Here is a 13,539-nt window from a genome sequence, read left to right as displayed (position 1 = left end):
CACACTGGCTTTCATTTTGCTTGAGGCCTTCCAACAAATTCATGGCTGTGCAAGGACTAGTCTCCTAGATTCCTGTCTACTGGACCATCCCAGCTGCTAGAAAAGTAGTGGCAACAGTTGCTCACACGCTCAGCTGGAACAAGTTGCAATCACCCGCCAAACATACCTGCTGCACGCTTGATAAATCATCAGTGTGAGAATGTTAATTTATCAGTTTTGCTCATTACAGGCATGCTCTAAATAATTTCCATCCCTTTATGCAATTAAAAACCAAACCTGAAATCCACAGAAGATCTTCACCTTGGAGGTGCCAATCAGATGTTTGGTAATTAAGCGGATGATTTATTTTTCCTTGCTGCGGAGATTCCAAGCTACTCCTGCTTAGTTTGATATGTCTTAAGGCCTTTTGTTTTAGTTTGAAAGCAAGATGTTTAAGCATGTCTGAAAACCCTTCAGATTTCCATATGGATTTGTGGAAAGGGCTTGCCAGGGGTTAACGTTGCTTCACTTCATACTCTGGGGGAAAGGTTTAGGTCTTATAAGCTTTTCCAGCCCTCATTAGGAATGCATTCTATAGTTTAGCTCCATGGTGTATGTGTTATTTTCCCTGTTCAGCTCAAGATGTGACTTGCATAAACAGCACCATGACAGGATTTTTGTCTCATATGGAAATTTCCAATCTGTCCCTCCTTTTTATATGTACAGAGCACTACTTACTGTCACAAAGCCAACAATGTAGACAAATGAATTCTAAACATGCACAACCATCTGAGGTGCAGGCCATTAAACTGCTGGATGCCTTTATATGCCCTCTACCAAATGGATTTCTCCATGCTTTGTGTCACAAAAGCTTTTTATTATTGCTCCCCATTGCATTATGAAGCCGTACGGATCATATAGAAGTGGAGAGAGGGCGGGTGGAGTGGTGACTGCAACTGCTTTTGATTCTGGCTCCACCTACATTGGCTTTGGCTCCTGATTGACTCTCCCCCCCCCCAACTGCCCTTCATAGGAAAAATAGAACCAGTGAAAAATTGCCAAACATTCCCACCCACCTTTAAAAAGTGCGACCGCACGGCCTGCCAAGGATCATTTTGTGCCCATTTTGGATTACCATTGGGGTGGAAATGCTAAAGAAAAGAACTCAGGGCTTTGGGAATCTGTTCATGCAGTGCAAAATTCAGGAACAATTTGGGCAAAGAGCAGTGGTGTTGGTTATTTTATGTGTACCAGTTGATGGGGGAATGATTCAAAATGGTGCTAAGAAGCTTTCTTCTTGATGCACTTTTACTGAAGATTTGATATGTAAATTTGTATGTTGACAATAGAAGAGTACGCCTTTCTTTGTGTTTTTGGAAGGTGGGGTGGTTCTAAGTGTTTGGGAGGATATTTTATGCTAGTGATGCTTTGCGAACCTGCTGGAAATCAGGTCTCTATGGAACTCACTGGGTGACTATGAGTCTACCACCTTTATGTCTAAGCTACTCCTTATAGTTGTTTTGCAACTCTAGGCTTACCAGAGTAAAGGCAAATTACATATGTAACAAATACAGTAACCTTACTATTTATTTTATTTATATCTTGCTGTTCTCTCAGTGCAGGACCCAAAGCAGCTCACTGCATAAATCAAAGCAAAGACAACTAAAAAGACACAATGAATATAAATAAAATATCCACACTCAGAAGACTCTGCCACAACAGCTAGTGGTGAAAAAGGTCTTTGCCTGCTCACAAAAGGAAAGCAGGCAGGGGAAGGGAGTTCCACAATCTAGGAACAGCCACTGTCAAGGCCTTCTCTTGTATCATGACCAAACATGTCTGTGAAGGTGGCAGGACTGAGAGGAAGGCCTTCCCAGAAAATCGTAAAGCTCAGGCATGCTTATATAGAGAGATACAGTCATTCAGATAGCCTGGACCCAAACCATAGAGGGCTTTATAGGTCACCAGCAGGACTTTGAATTGTGCCTGGAAATGGACTGGTAGGCACTAAAGGCTTTTTTGCTCTCCCTGTAATCAGCTCTGGTCAGCAATGTGGCCACAGCATCTAAAGGCAGCCCCTTGTTGTCACAGACCAGGTTACGGGCAGTTGGAGTCTGGGCTTGGTACGTCGGGACAGGGGTAGAGGTCGGGAAGCAGGAGTCAGCAGTCCAGGGTTAGCAGTCCAGGAGTCAGGAAGCCAAGAGTCCGAGGGTCAGAAAGCCAAGGGTCCAAGAGTCAGGAAACCAGGAGTCAGGAAGCCAAGGGTACAAGTGTCAGGATACCAGAAGTCAGGCAGCCGAAGCACAGGTAGGTACGTAGCGTGTTTCTGTGGCAAAGAGCCAGAGGGAAATGCTGGTCTTATATACCCCTCCCGGCCCTTGCCACCAGGTACTACATGTCTTCTGTCAAGCCTTACCTGTGCGGCCGTGCCTTGCCCTTCCAGACCAAACTCAGGAAGGCCCCAGCCTGCGAGGCCCTACCAGTCACAGGGCCTGGCTTCTGCACGCACTCCTGACACTTGTAGAGCACATTATGTTAATCCAAATGGGATGTAACTAATTTACAGGATGCAAGTAACTATGTTTATCTCTCTCCTTCCCCAAAGCTGAGTACCTTTAAAAAGGGGTAGGCAGCATGCATAAGCACCATAGCTGTCAACTTTCCCTTTTTTGGCGGGATATTCCCTTATTCCACCGCCGTTTCTCGCTGCTATCCCGGATTGTTAGATATACCGTAGACTGTCCCCGGGACAGGTGAGGCTGCTGATCCCTTATTTTCAAATCTGAAAGTTGACAGCTATGATAAGTACCCTTACTGGTGTGTGTGGGGGGTCTCATTTAAATAACTGTGTACTTTATTTCTGAGTAGATATGTCTTAAGATTCCACTGCCATTTAGGAAGCCATCTCCCAGCCTCATTCTCCTCTCATCCATCTGCTCTCAGACTTCTAGTGCTGTTTTTAACTGGAACAACAAGCCAAAATCCACAGATTCTAATTTCTTGAAGACCATGTTGCACTTTTTAAAGTAGGGAAAAGTTTTGCAGTTCATCACTAGCTCTTCTCTCTAATATTAGGATGTGTATTAAAACGACGTTTTTAAACTTCTCGTTTGAGAGGGGAGAGGGACTGGCATTAAATATATATATAGAAAAGACTTATCCCCAGATTGTGGAACATGTCAGATACCAGACAGGCAGTGAAAGAACACAAATGGGTGGATCCTAGAGAAATCTGCTTTGTTGATGATGAAGACAAAGAGAGTGGAGCAGGAGAGATCCAAGAAAATATCCATGGAATCTAAATGATGGTGAGATTTGAAATACATAGTAAGAACATAGTAAGTTCTTACATAGTAAGAACATAAGAAGAGCCTGCTGGATCAGACCAATGGCCCATCTAATCCAGCATCCTGTTCTCAAAGCTGCCACTTAGATGCCTGTGGAAAACAGGACCCAAGGAGGAGCCAAGCACAAGAGTCCTCTCCCCTCCTGTGGATTCCAGCAACTGATATTCAGAAACATTACTGCCTCTGACCATGAAGGAAGAGCATCGTGATAGCCCTCTCCTCCATGAATGTGTCTAATCTTTTAAAGCCATCCAGGTTGATGTCCACCACTGCCTTCTGTGGGAGTAAATTCCATAATATCTTCTTTTCTCTCTTCTGTAGTAGTGATCATAAGTTGAATGGATGTAACAGAACTTGGCAGAGTCTCTAATACTGATGGAAACTCTGAACCTCCTCTTTGGGTTTTGCTCCTCGTAGCAATCAATCAATCAATCAATCAATCAATACCACGAGGAAAATCCGCTCATCTGCTTCATGCCATGCAAATGACTCATGAGAGTTTAGCAAAGTTGACTTCTTTGTTTCTCTAGTGACTATTCATTATCATAATCCCATTTGCTCTCCTGCCTCCTTGATGATGTTGTGGTAGACTAACTCAGTGAAGAATCTTGCAAGCTCAGGGGAAAGACAAGGGCATGGAAGAACATTAGGCCATGAATTTAAAAGGGACACCTTGTCCAAGAAATATATAAATAAATACAGAAAGACTGCTCCACTGACAGATACCGTGCATCCATTTTTGCAAACCTAAAAAAATAAAATAAAGCCACATGAAAATTTGCGCTGGAGCTGTATGCACTTTTTATTAAAGAACGCACAGTGTACACATTTTGCATGTTTGCTTCCATTTAAATGCATTTCCTCCCAAAATAAGCTTTTATGTGCATATTTAAAACTGAAACTGTGTTGCAAAATTCTGAGAAGTGTGTCATCCAAAAGCTGTTTCCACACAGAAATCCAGGGCCAGCAAATAAAATTAGGTCAGTTCATTTTAAATTATGGACCAAATTAATCTCACCTCCATCACTAGACTTGTGTGTATGAGGGAGGGAGGGAATGAGAGAGGGAGGAAATGGAAGCACTAAAGAAAAATACTGTAATATTTTTCTGCACCAGACAACACTGACAAAAATGTGACCACAACGAATTATCTATAGGCAGCTTCTGTAACCTTAAGAATTATTTAAGCTAGGGCCAGGTTTGAAGGTGCCCTTGGCAAAGTACCTTCCTTCCTTCCTTATTTATTTACCGTATTTTTCGCTCTATAAGACGCACCAGACCACAAGACGCACCTAGTTTTTGGAGGAGGAAACCAAGAAAAAAAATATTCTGAATCTCAGAAGCCAGAACAGCAAGAGGGATCGCTGCGCAGTGAAAACAGCAATCCCTCTTGCTTTCTGGCTTCTGGGATAGCTGCGCAGCCTGCATTCGCTCCATAAGACGCACACACATTTCCCCTTACTTTTTAGGAGGGAAAAAAGTGAGTCTTATAGAGCAAAAAATACGGTATTTTATTTTTAAAAAGTATTATTTTACCCCCTACCTTTTGTCAGTGGGCCCCTTGGGATTACAGTGGAAGCAGCACTTCCTTCTGAGCCAAATACACAGAACCAGATTTCCTCGTGCTTGATCTAAGGGAGAATGAACAAAGTACGGCGAGTGAGTATGCTCCCATGGTGGTGCTTAAAAAGCTATGCTAGCTGGGGCTGATGGGAATTGTAGTCCAAAACATCTGAAGAGCACCAGATTCGGGGAAGCCTGGTTTAAATAGACAGAGGAGACTGTCTGAAGCATGAAACTCTTGCTGTTTTCCTGCTTGCCATCCAGTATTAAAGCTTTAACCATTTGGCCATTTAAAGAAAGAAAGATTTTGAATGCAAAGGGGCCCATTGTTCTCCGTGGTGCTGGAAATGCACTATAATCCCACATTTGATTAGCAATGCCTGAAAACAACCAAAATGCTTTGGCAACATTTTGTTCAAATGATCTCTCCCTCCCTCCCTCTCAGCTGAATAGCAAAGGTCTTTCCCTTTATCATTATTTATTTACTGCTCCCCTCCCCCTCCTGCCCCACCTTGGTCATTTGTGGGAAGCATCTATTTAATAGTCATTGGCTTTCATGTAGAAAAGATGACTGATGTCTGGTTTGTTTTCTATTTCAGGTCGTGGAAGCCAATTTGGTTGCTTTTGACTGTCACTGGATCATTATAAATGAGGTAACTGTCAGCTGAACGTGAATCCTGTTTTTATCCATACTGAGAGCTGGCCTTGACATTGCCAACAAGGAGCAATGTAACAGGATCAGAGTTCAGGCATGCTGGTGGGTGGGAATGGTGGTGGTTGTTTTTTATATATAAAAAAAGTAAGACAGAAATAGAATTGAAAAGACTGTGGAGCTGAATAACATAAATGAAAAGCACTTCCCTGCTGAGTATGTTTAGTTTCTCTCCCCACCCCTACTTTTTTTAGCTGCAGTTCCTATTTTGGGGGATGTTTTAAAATAAAAAACAACAAATAACAAACCATCCAAAAACCAAAGGCAATCTTCCCTTTGTGAGTCTAATGAATCTTTTCAGTGGTGTTTGCTTGTTCTCCTCCTCTACTATCCTTAATTACGTTAAGTGGCTCAGTTCAAGCCGGAGAAAGAAATACCTAATGAATTCCCATAAATTCCAGTGGAACTTAGATAAAAGCCTACATCTACTCAAGCAGGGAGAATTATTTTGAGCCTGCAAGCCAACTTTCCCTGGCCTTGGTAAGCCAGAGTTGTATTTCTAGTGCCCAAAAAACATCTACTCTTATCACTGTTTTGATGTGCATGCCTGGCTCACAAACGATCTAGCATGGTACTGGCTCCTATCAGTCGCATCATACGAGCAGATACCTTTGCCCAAACAAGGAGAAAGTGACTAGGCCTCCACCTCCAAAACTAACCCAGGCCAATGAGTATCTCCCTCTCTTCATTTGGGGAGACAATGGTTGCATTCAGGTGTCACACCAAATCACAGTTTATGAAGTCAAACCAGTGTTTTGTTTTTCGGTCTGAATCTGTGTCAACTCACAAACCTTGACTTGAAAGGGAAGGTCAAACCAGGATAACAAAACATGATTTGAAGCTGGTTCACCTGCCACAGTTTGCCATTGCATCTGAATTCAGAAACCACTGGCAAGCCACATCTGGAAGCTGTTTGGTCCACCGTAAGAGGCTGCTGCAGTACGGAGCAGCATTTCTCTCCTCTTCACTCCAGCACAGGAGTGGAGAGAGGAGAAACGCTGCTCATTGACTTTTCTCAGAAGGATCCTTGGAAGAGTAAAAAATAAATAAATCAGTGCTTCCCACTCCTCCACACTCCAGCGCTGCAATGGGGTGAGGAAGGACTGCTGCCTCTGACTCTTTCTGCTCAGCTCCTGGTTCTGAGAGCTGAAATGCCTTTAACTGCTCTGTATGACTTCCTCAGCTGAAACATTTGCAGCTGTTGGAGCCAGCAGCAGTGGAGGAAGCCAACAGTGGAGGAAGCCAACAGTGGAGGAAGCCAACAGTGGTCAAAGCGCTGTCAATGTAGAAGTAAAACTAAAACAATTTTGGGTGAGTTCTTTTAAGAAACAGCTCATAAATGAGCAAAGTTAAGAAGAGGCTACCAACCCAAGACTTGCAGTATTGCAGTAGGGCAACCCACCCACCCAATTAAAATAGCCAGATAAAAAGGTATCTTTTGGAGGAGTCTTTAGGGGTCACATAAAAGCTTTTGGGGAGCTGTACACACTCCATGGTCTGCAGATTAGCCACCCTTGGCTTAGCAGTACATCCGAACTGGCTCACTATGTACTTGTTTGCAAATGCCATAGTGTGCAGTGCAATTGCTTTCTACATATTATTATCAGAGCTGCCCAAGGTCCCAGCTCACAAAGGACCAACGCTGCTTCGTTGTTAAGTACAAAAGTCTTTATTGAAGTTCAGTTTCACTTCCAGAGCCGCAGCGCGCAGCTCTACGTCTCAACTGTCAGACCGCTGATGCTCCGTCTGAGTCTCCTCCCCCCAGACACCAATTTAAGACTCTAGCCTTATTCCACCTCTTCCTCTGTTCCTTCCGCCTCTGGTTCCGCCTGGCCGTTGGGGTCTCGCCCTTTCTAGACTCTTCTGACGCTGAGTCCCCTGAGCCTTCCCCCTCCCTCCGGCGGGCTTTAGGAGCTGGTTCCCCATCCGGGTCTCCTGCTGTTCCCCGCGCCTGTACATTTGAACTTGGCGCGCGTGCCCAGCCGGTAACTTTTCTCCTGACCGTTTCACTGCTGCTGCTGTCACTGCTTCCCCCTCTGGGGGGGCTAGCTGCAACTGACCTCCCCTCCGTTGGAGGCGTGGTCAGCCCTGACTCACTCTCTCTCCCCGCTGGAGGAGACGCTGGCCCTGACACATGTGACTCTTCCCCCCCACTACGCTCTGGTGGGGAAACTGGTCCCGATCCCCCACTGCTGCTTTGGGGTTCCCCTCTGGCTCCTTGTTTCTGGTGCGTCCCCCCTGGGACCCCCCTTGCCCTGACCATCGGCGCCCCCTTCTGGGAATCTTCTGATTCGCTGGAGAAGCTCATGGAATCTCTCGGGCCACTGTCATACTCCCCTACGCTGCCCTCGGATTCTTCCCCTTCGCTCTCCATTTCCTCTCTCCCCAGTGCTCCTGCTCCTGAGTCCCTGACATTTATGTATTTTAAAATCCACTTAGAATGGATAGAAACCACTCAAAGTTCCTTTAAAAATCATTTCGTCACTGGCATAGACTATAATATAGCAAAATCCTATTCAGTTAGGTTGTTCTAGTATGATGGAGCATTCACTGGTTGTTTTTTAATGAGTAATTTATTATGTCCACGTTACATGATTTTAATTAAGTGAGGCGGCAATTGGTCCCCAGTGTAAAGTGAATAGCACCTACTCTACCTGTATCTTCCACATCATGTATTGTTTAGAGAAATCATGAGCATATTCCTTGATCTGTTTTTGATTGCCGCAGACATCTGCTTTGATGTTTAATTATTAGATTGTCTTAATTGCATCACACTACAATAAATTATCTTAATCAGGGTCTATCTGCTTGTTTTGTTCTTAATTTATATTTCAGCAGGAAATCTGAGCTTTAAAGCAGCCCCCCTTTTTTATGATGAGATCATGATTTTAAGCTGCCTATGAGAATCAGGAGTGCAAAATCTAGAAACTGGTTTCTACAACTGCAGATTTCAAATCCTGCAATTGGACAATTTTTCAGATGTAACGCAATTTGTGCAAATTCATCGGACTGTTGTTGTTCATTCTCCTGCATATTTTTTCCATTTATTTAAAACATTTCTTTACTATATTTCATCTGAAATGATAAGTTTTAAAATCTACAAGGCAAATATACATTTTTTTTATAAAAACCTTAAACTGCAAATTAGAAACACACTAGCAAGTTAAAAGGTAATTTAAAGGAAAGCAATGTAGGTGCCAGACAACAGCCTAAAATGACCCATCCCTTTACATTTTTATACTGAAGATCTGGGAAAGAAATTCACTGAGTTTCATGGGGAAATGCACTGCAAGGTGATAAGATCTGTAAGAATTTCAGGCAGTGGGGAATAGCTTAGAATTGTGCTAAATAATGAAGTCTAATCTTAGGCTTTTGAAAAGTCTCCCCTAGGCAGGCTCTTCTACAGTAGAATCTGAAATACTGCTGCCATTGGATTCCCAATAATGCCACCAAGGCAAACATAACTTGGTGTATAACAGTAAAGCCCAGAAGCAGAGTTCAGCACGCTCTGAAGCTCTGAATTGTCATAATGGGCACATAGCTTAGATGAGGTTAGCCTAAGGATGGAAAACTCAAATCACTGGATGCGTTTTTCCAGATTGGAGGGACCTGAATGTTCCTATAGGGCTAGGGGAGTTATGTTGTTGCTATGTTCTGTATGTTGTGGATTTATACTGCAGATCTCCCTGTGGTACTCAAATGAATGGTGGTATATAAATTTAATAAATAATAAGGAGCATGTTCTCTTTGAAGCACCGATCTCTGACACATAGACACACTCATTCTAATCATATATCTTCTAGAGCTGAGTATTAACAATGAGTAAGATTCTTGTTGGGCAGGGCTGTGGGGAGCCTTTTTTTTAAAGAAGGAAGGAGGCATTAAGTGTGGGAGAGGAGGCAACACTCAGGTCTTACAAACAGGAACAGCTGACAACACTGGTTTCTTTACCAGCTGAGAAGCAGGCAACCAGGTCCATTTTTTTATGTTGTCAGTGATGCCCCCATCTGCCAGTATCTTTTTCCATCTAGCCTCTAATGGTCAAAGCATCAAAAATCTCCTGCAGTTGGCAGACCAGGGGTAGTCATGGATTCAAAAGATCAAGCAACCAAACCAGTTTATCTGTTCCCAAATAAGAGGGAAATTTTAAAGCAGGGAACTCAGAAAAGATGGCCTTACTTCTCACTCTGCCCAGATTAACTTTGGGTCCTTTGTGCAAAAGGGCTGTAGCTCAGGGGTGGAGCATCTGCTCTGCATGCAGAAGTTTCCAGGTTCAATCGCAGAAATCTCCAGGTAGGTCTGGAAGAGACCCCTGTCTGAAACCCTGGAAGTCACTGCCACTGAGTGTAGACCATTCTGAGCTAGACGGACCAATGGTCTGACTCAGTAGAAGGCTGCTCCCTTCATTCTTTTTTTTTTTCAATATAATTTTTATTGGCTGCTCCCTTCATTCTTTCCTCTGTCTCTTTCCCGTTTCCACCCACCAACCTTGGGGTTCCTGCGTAAAATTTGTTTTCAAACATCACCTATTGAGTTTTATCTCTGCAAGGTGCAGAGGCCAAAAATATAAGACTTGTGAGTTTCAATAAAACTTCAGAGAGCACAGTAGGGACCCTTGGGGCTGAATCTTGCCCATCACACATTTCACATCGCAAGAGACTCTTTTTTAAAAAGTAAAACTAAGATTTCCACACACTTTTGTGACTTGTCAGGTCTTGTTACAAACTCTGAAGCAGCAATTTTAATGAGAGCTTTTAAACCACAAAAAAGCATTTGATACCACACATTGCCCACTCTTGCTCTATATACTATGAACTTCAGCGGTTTTGTTTGCTCACTTTGAGATGTAAGAATATGTGGGAAATCTTTACTTGACCTGCTATTTTAAGTAATGCAGTGTATCAGTGCTCAGAACTGCAGTATACTGGAAAATAAGGTGCAGCAGTGATTTTTTATTTATTTCTTTAAAAATGTTTCTTTTGTATTAAAGTCTTTGTGTATGCAATTGCTCTGTTTCTTAGCAAGCAATCTTTCACTTTCTAATCCAGATCAATGGAATAGAGAATAGTTTTTTTGCCCTGCTTACTGGATCTCAAAATGTGTTTTTATTATTAATAGTATTTTAAGTGTTAGACGAGCTCTTGAGTAACAGAAATATGGAGAAATGATTTAGTTCCACCTCTTCAGCGTTCCTTTTCTCCAAAGATTAGTTGCCCCAAGACAGTTTGATTGTACTGGTGAGTAGACCTCCAGGACTGGGAAAGATTGATCATCGATCACAGGGATGTGGAATCATTTTCACCTGAAGGCTACATTACCCAAGTGAAAAGCTGTCAGGGGTCAAATATCAGCATTGGGGCCAGATCTGCATACAAATGTATCTTAACTCTAAGGCTGGAGGAGAAATTCACATCTAAAGGTATACTTACTAACTCACTTTCCACAACAAAATCCAAACTGAAACACAAACCACTCTTCAAAACTTGCATTTCTCTGAATTTTGCATGCTGTTGTCCAGCCAAGTAATGTGTAGAATAATGCATATACTGGAATAAACCCCACTGGTTTCACATGTACAGTAATGGGATCTGAACCATGAGTTGTCAACCATGAGAACAGAATGCTGGGCTGATTAAACCTTTGGTTTAATCCATCAGGGCTCTTCTTATATTCTTAAGATGTTTTCTCAGTCCTGATTGTCAATCATCTCCACCACAACCCAGCTTGTTCTTCTTACATCTCTCTGGATCAAAGCTCAGAAGTGATCCCACCCAATCACAGTCACACAGTGAGCAGAATGAGGTCACAGAACCAATCATATTTGATTAAACAATGACATAACTGAGAGCGAGCAACTCAGTAGAACCTTTTCATAAGTAGTACCCGTCCCCAAGTGACCTTTTTTCAGAATGGAAAAAAAAATGTTTGGGAAAATTGTTAGTATTTTCAGTGGAGCTCTTGTCTTAGGGCAGCTGTGTATGTAGAAAGCAACCTAAGAGATTTATTGGCTTATTTTCTTGTATATAGTAACAATTGTTTCTTCACTTCTCATGAATCCTTAAAGAAAACCATGGACAAATCAGAAAAGGTTGCTTTAAAAATTAATTAAAGGTGTAAATAAAACAAAAACCATTCAACATAATTTATGCTCTACAACAGCACAGTTGTGAATCTGTTCTGTGCTGGGCTTATAATGCCTCACTACAGTGGTAATGCATATATTGCCAATACCACCTTAAGCCTTCTTTTCACTGAATTTTAGTCTCAAGATAGTTCGTAAAATGTACGATGTGTCTTAGGGCCAGCAACTGCCAGAAAGCAAAGGAAGAAAATAAAAAACTGTGAATTCTAATTAAAATGCACAAAAGTGCTGAATACTGAAGAAACAATGCTCTGTGCTTTTGGGGAGAGACATGATAAATGTTTGCACAGCTAAAAGTCAGAAATTCATAGAAAATAGAACTTGGCAGTGGAGCATAGTCATGTGAATATGAAGTTTTGCAGAATGACAGCTTCTCAGTTACTGCAAAGGCAAGCATCCTAGTTCAATCATATTGTACTGCATATCATGGGGCTTTTGTGCACGCAGGACAGCTGTCCCAGACCCGACCATTTCTGGACTGGGAAAGCTTGGCCACAGTAGTTCTTGCATTTGTAACTTCTGGATTGGAATTACTGCAATGTGCTTTATGTTGGGCTCCCTTGTTTTTCAAGTATATGATACTTGCACTTGATCCAGAAGCTGCTGTTAGTGCAGAATGCTGTACCATGATTGCTGAGAGGTGTGAGACTCCATCAGCATGTAACTCTTCTGCTCAGAGACCAGCACTGGTTGCCTATTGGCTACCAGGCCAAGTTCAAGGTGTTACTATAGAAATCCCTTAACAGCGTGGGATCAGATGGTTTGCATGATCACTTTACTCCATACAGTGGTACCTCGGGTTACAGACTCCACTAACCCAGAAATAGTACCTCAGGTTAAGAACTTTGCTTCAGGATGAGAACAGAAATCGCACGGCGGTGACATGGCGGCAGCAGGAGGCCTCATTAGCTAAAGTGGTGCCTCAGGTTAAGAAGAGTTTCAGGTTAAGAACGGACCTCCAGAACGAATTAAGTTCTTAACCCGAGGTACCGCTGTATATGCCCACTCAATTGCTTTGATCTGTGGAACTAGGGGAGGGTTGGAGGAGTGGAAAGGAAGGAATACAATGTAAAGAGGGAGGAGAATGGATCCACTGCTTATCTGCATGCACAAGGTTTTGAACATGTGCAAACTAGGATGATGCAGATGACTCGGGAAGGCTGTTATCCATCTCTGATCTCAGCACTCTTGGGGATATTTGTTTTTGCACTCATAGCGAGATGGTTATCTGCTTCTTAACACAGGTGCCAAAGGCTACCTGCCATTTATCTCTGTGTCTCTTTTCTGCACCTTCACATGCAGAGCTACTCAGGTGCATACTTCTTAGTGTGTGAGCATTTCTGGATCATCCTGAGATGTGTAACAAAACAACACAATAATGATTGATTTGCAGTGAGCTTAACCAACTTCCCTTCAGTTGAATTTTTAAAAAAAGTCTTTTAAACCAATGGTGTTATTAAGGTTCTTTAAAACTTCTATCTCTAATTGTATTGCAAGTTTTTTAAAGAATTGTTTGCATTTTGCAGCAGATAGCAACTTTTCTTCTCTCTTGTAACTAGTGAAATAATACAGACTACATGATAAGATGGCTTCGTAAGCTGAGAGAAGCCATTATCTATGGTACATTAAGGATTAATCGACCAGAAATGCAGGATATTACACTGGACACAGCTGATGCCAGGTGTTATTTTGTTTGCAGAAAAATCTATATTTCATAAAGAACATAAATAACAGATGGCTTCAAAAATCTATGACAGGCTATGAAGAAGAATATAATAGGTTTAGTGTAGTCAAGA

The 13,539-nt window shown here is 42.4% G+C and overlaps 1 protein-coding gene across 7 annotated transcripts in view; it reads left to right on the top strand.

Moving 5' to 3' along the window:
* Window positions 1-13,539, top strand: part of GRID2 (glutamate ionotropic receptor delta type subunit 2) — an 802,847-nt gene that overhangs the window by 502,921 nt on the left and 286,387 nt on the right. For all 7 annotated transcript variants that reach the window (XR_014538421.1, XR_014538422.1, XR_014538423.1 and 4 more), the window contains exon 5: window positions 5,489-5,542. Coding sequence is in view for 4 of the 7 variants with exons in the window: in XM_083571111.1 (XP_083427237.1) it covers window positions 5,489-5,542 (54 nt within the window). In the remaining 3 variants the exon portion in view is untranslated. The remainder of the gene's footprint in view (window positions 1-5,488; window positions 5,543-13,539) is intronic.

The sequence above is a fragment of the Podarcis filfolensis genome (genome assembly GCF_964270895.1).
Source record: "Podarcis filfolensis genome assembly, chromosome: 9".
Taxonomy (NCBI): domain Eukaryota; kingdom Metazoa; phylum Chordata; class Lepidosauria; order Squamata; family Lacertidae; genus Podarcis; species Podarcis filfolensis.
This window is presented reverse-complemented; position numbering and strand designations above follow the sequence as displayed.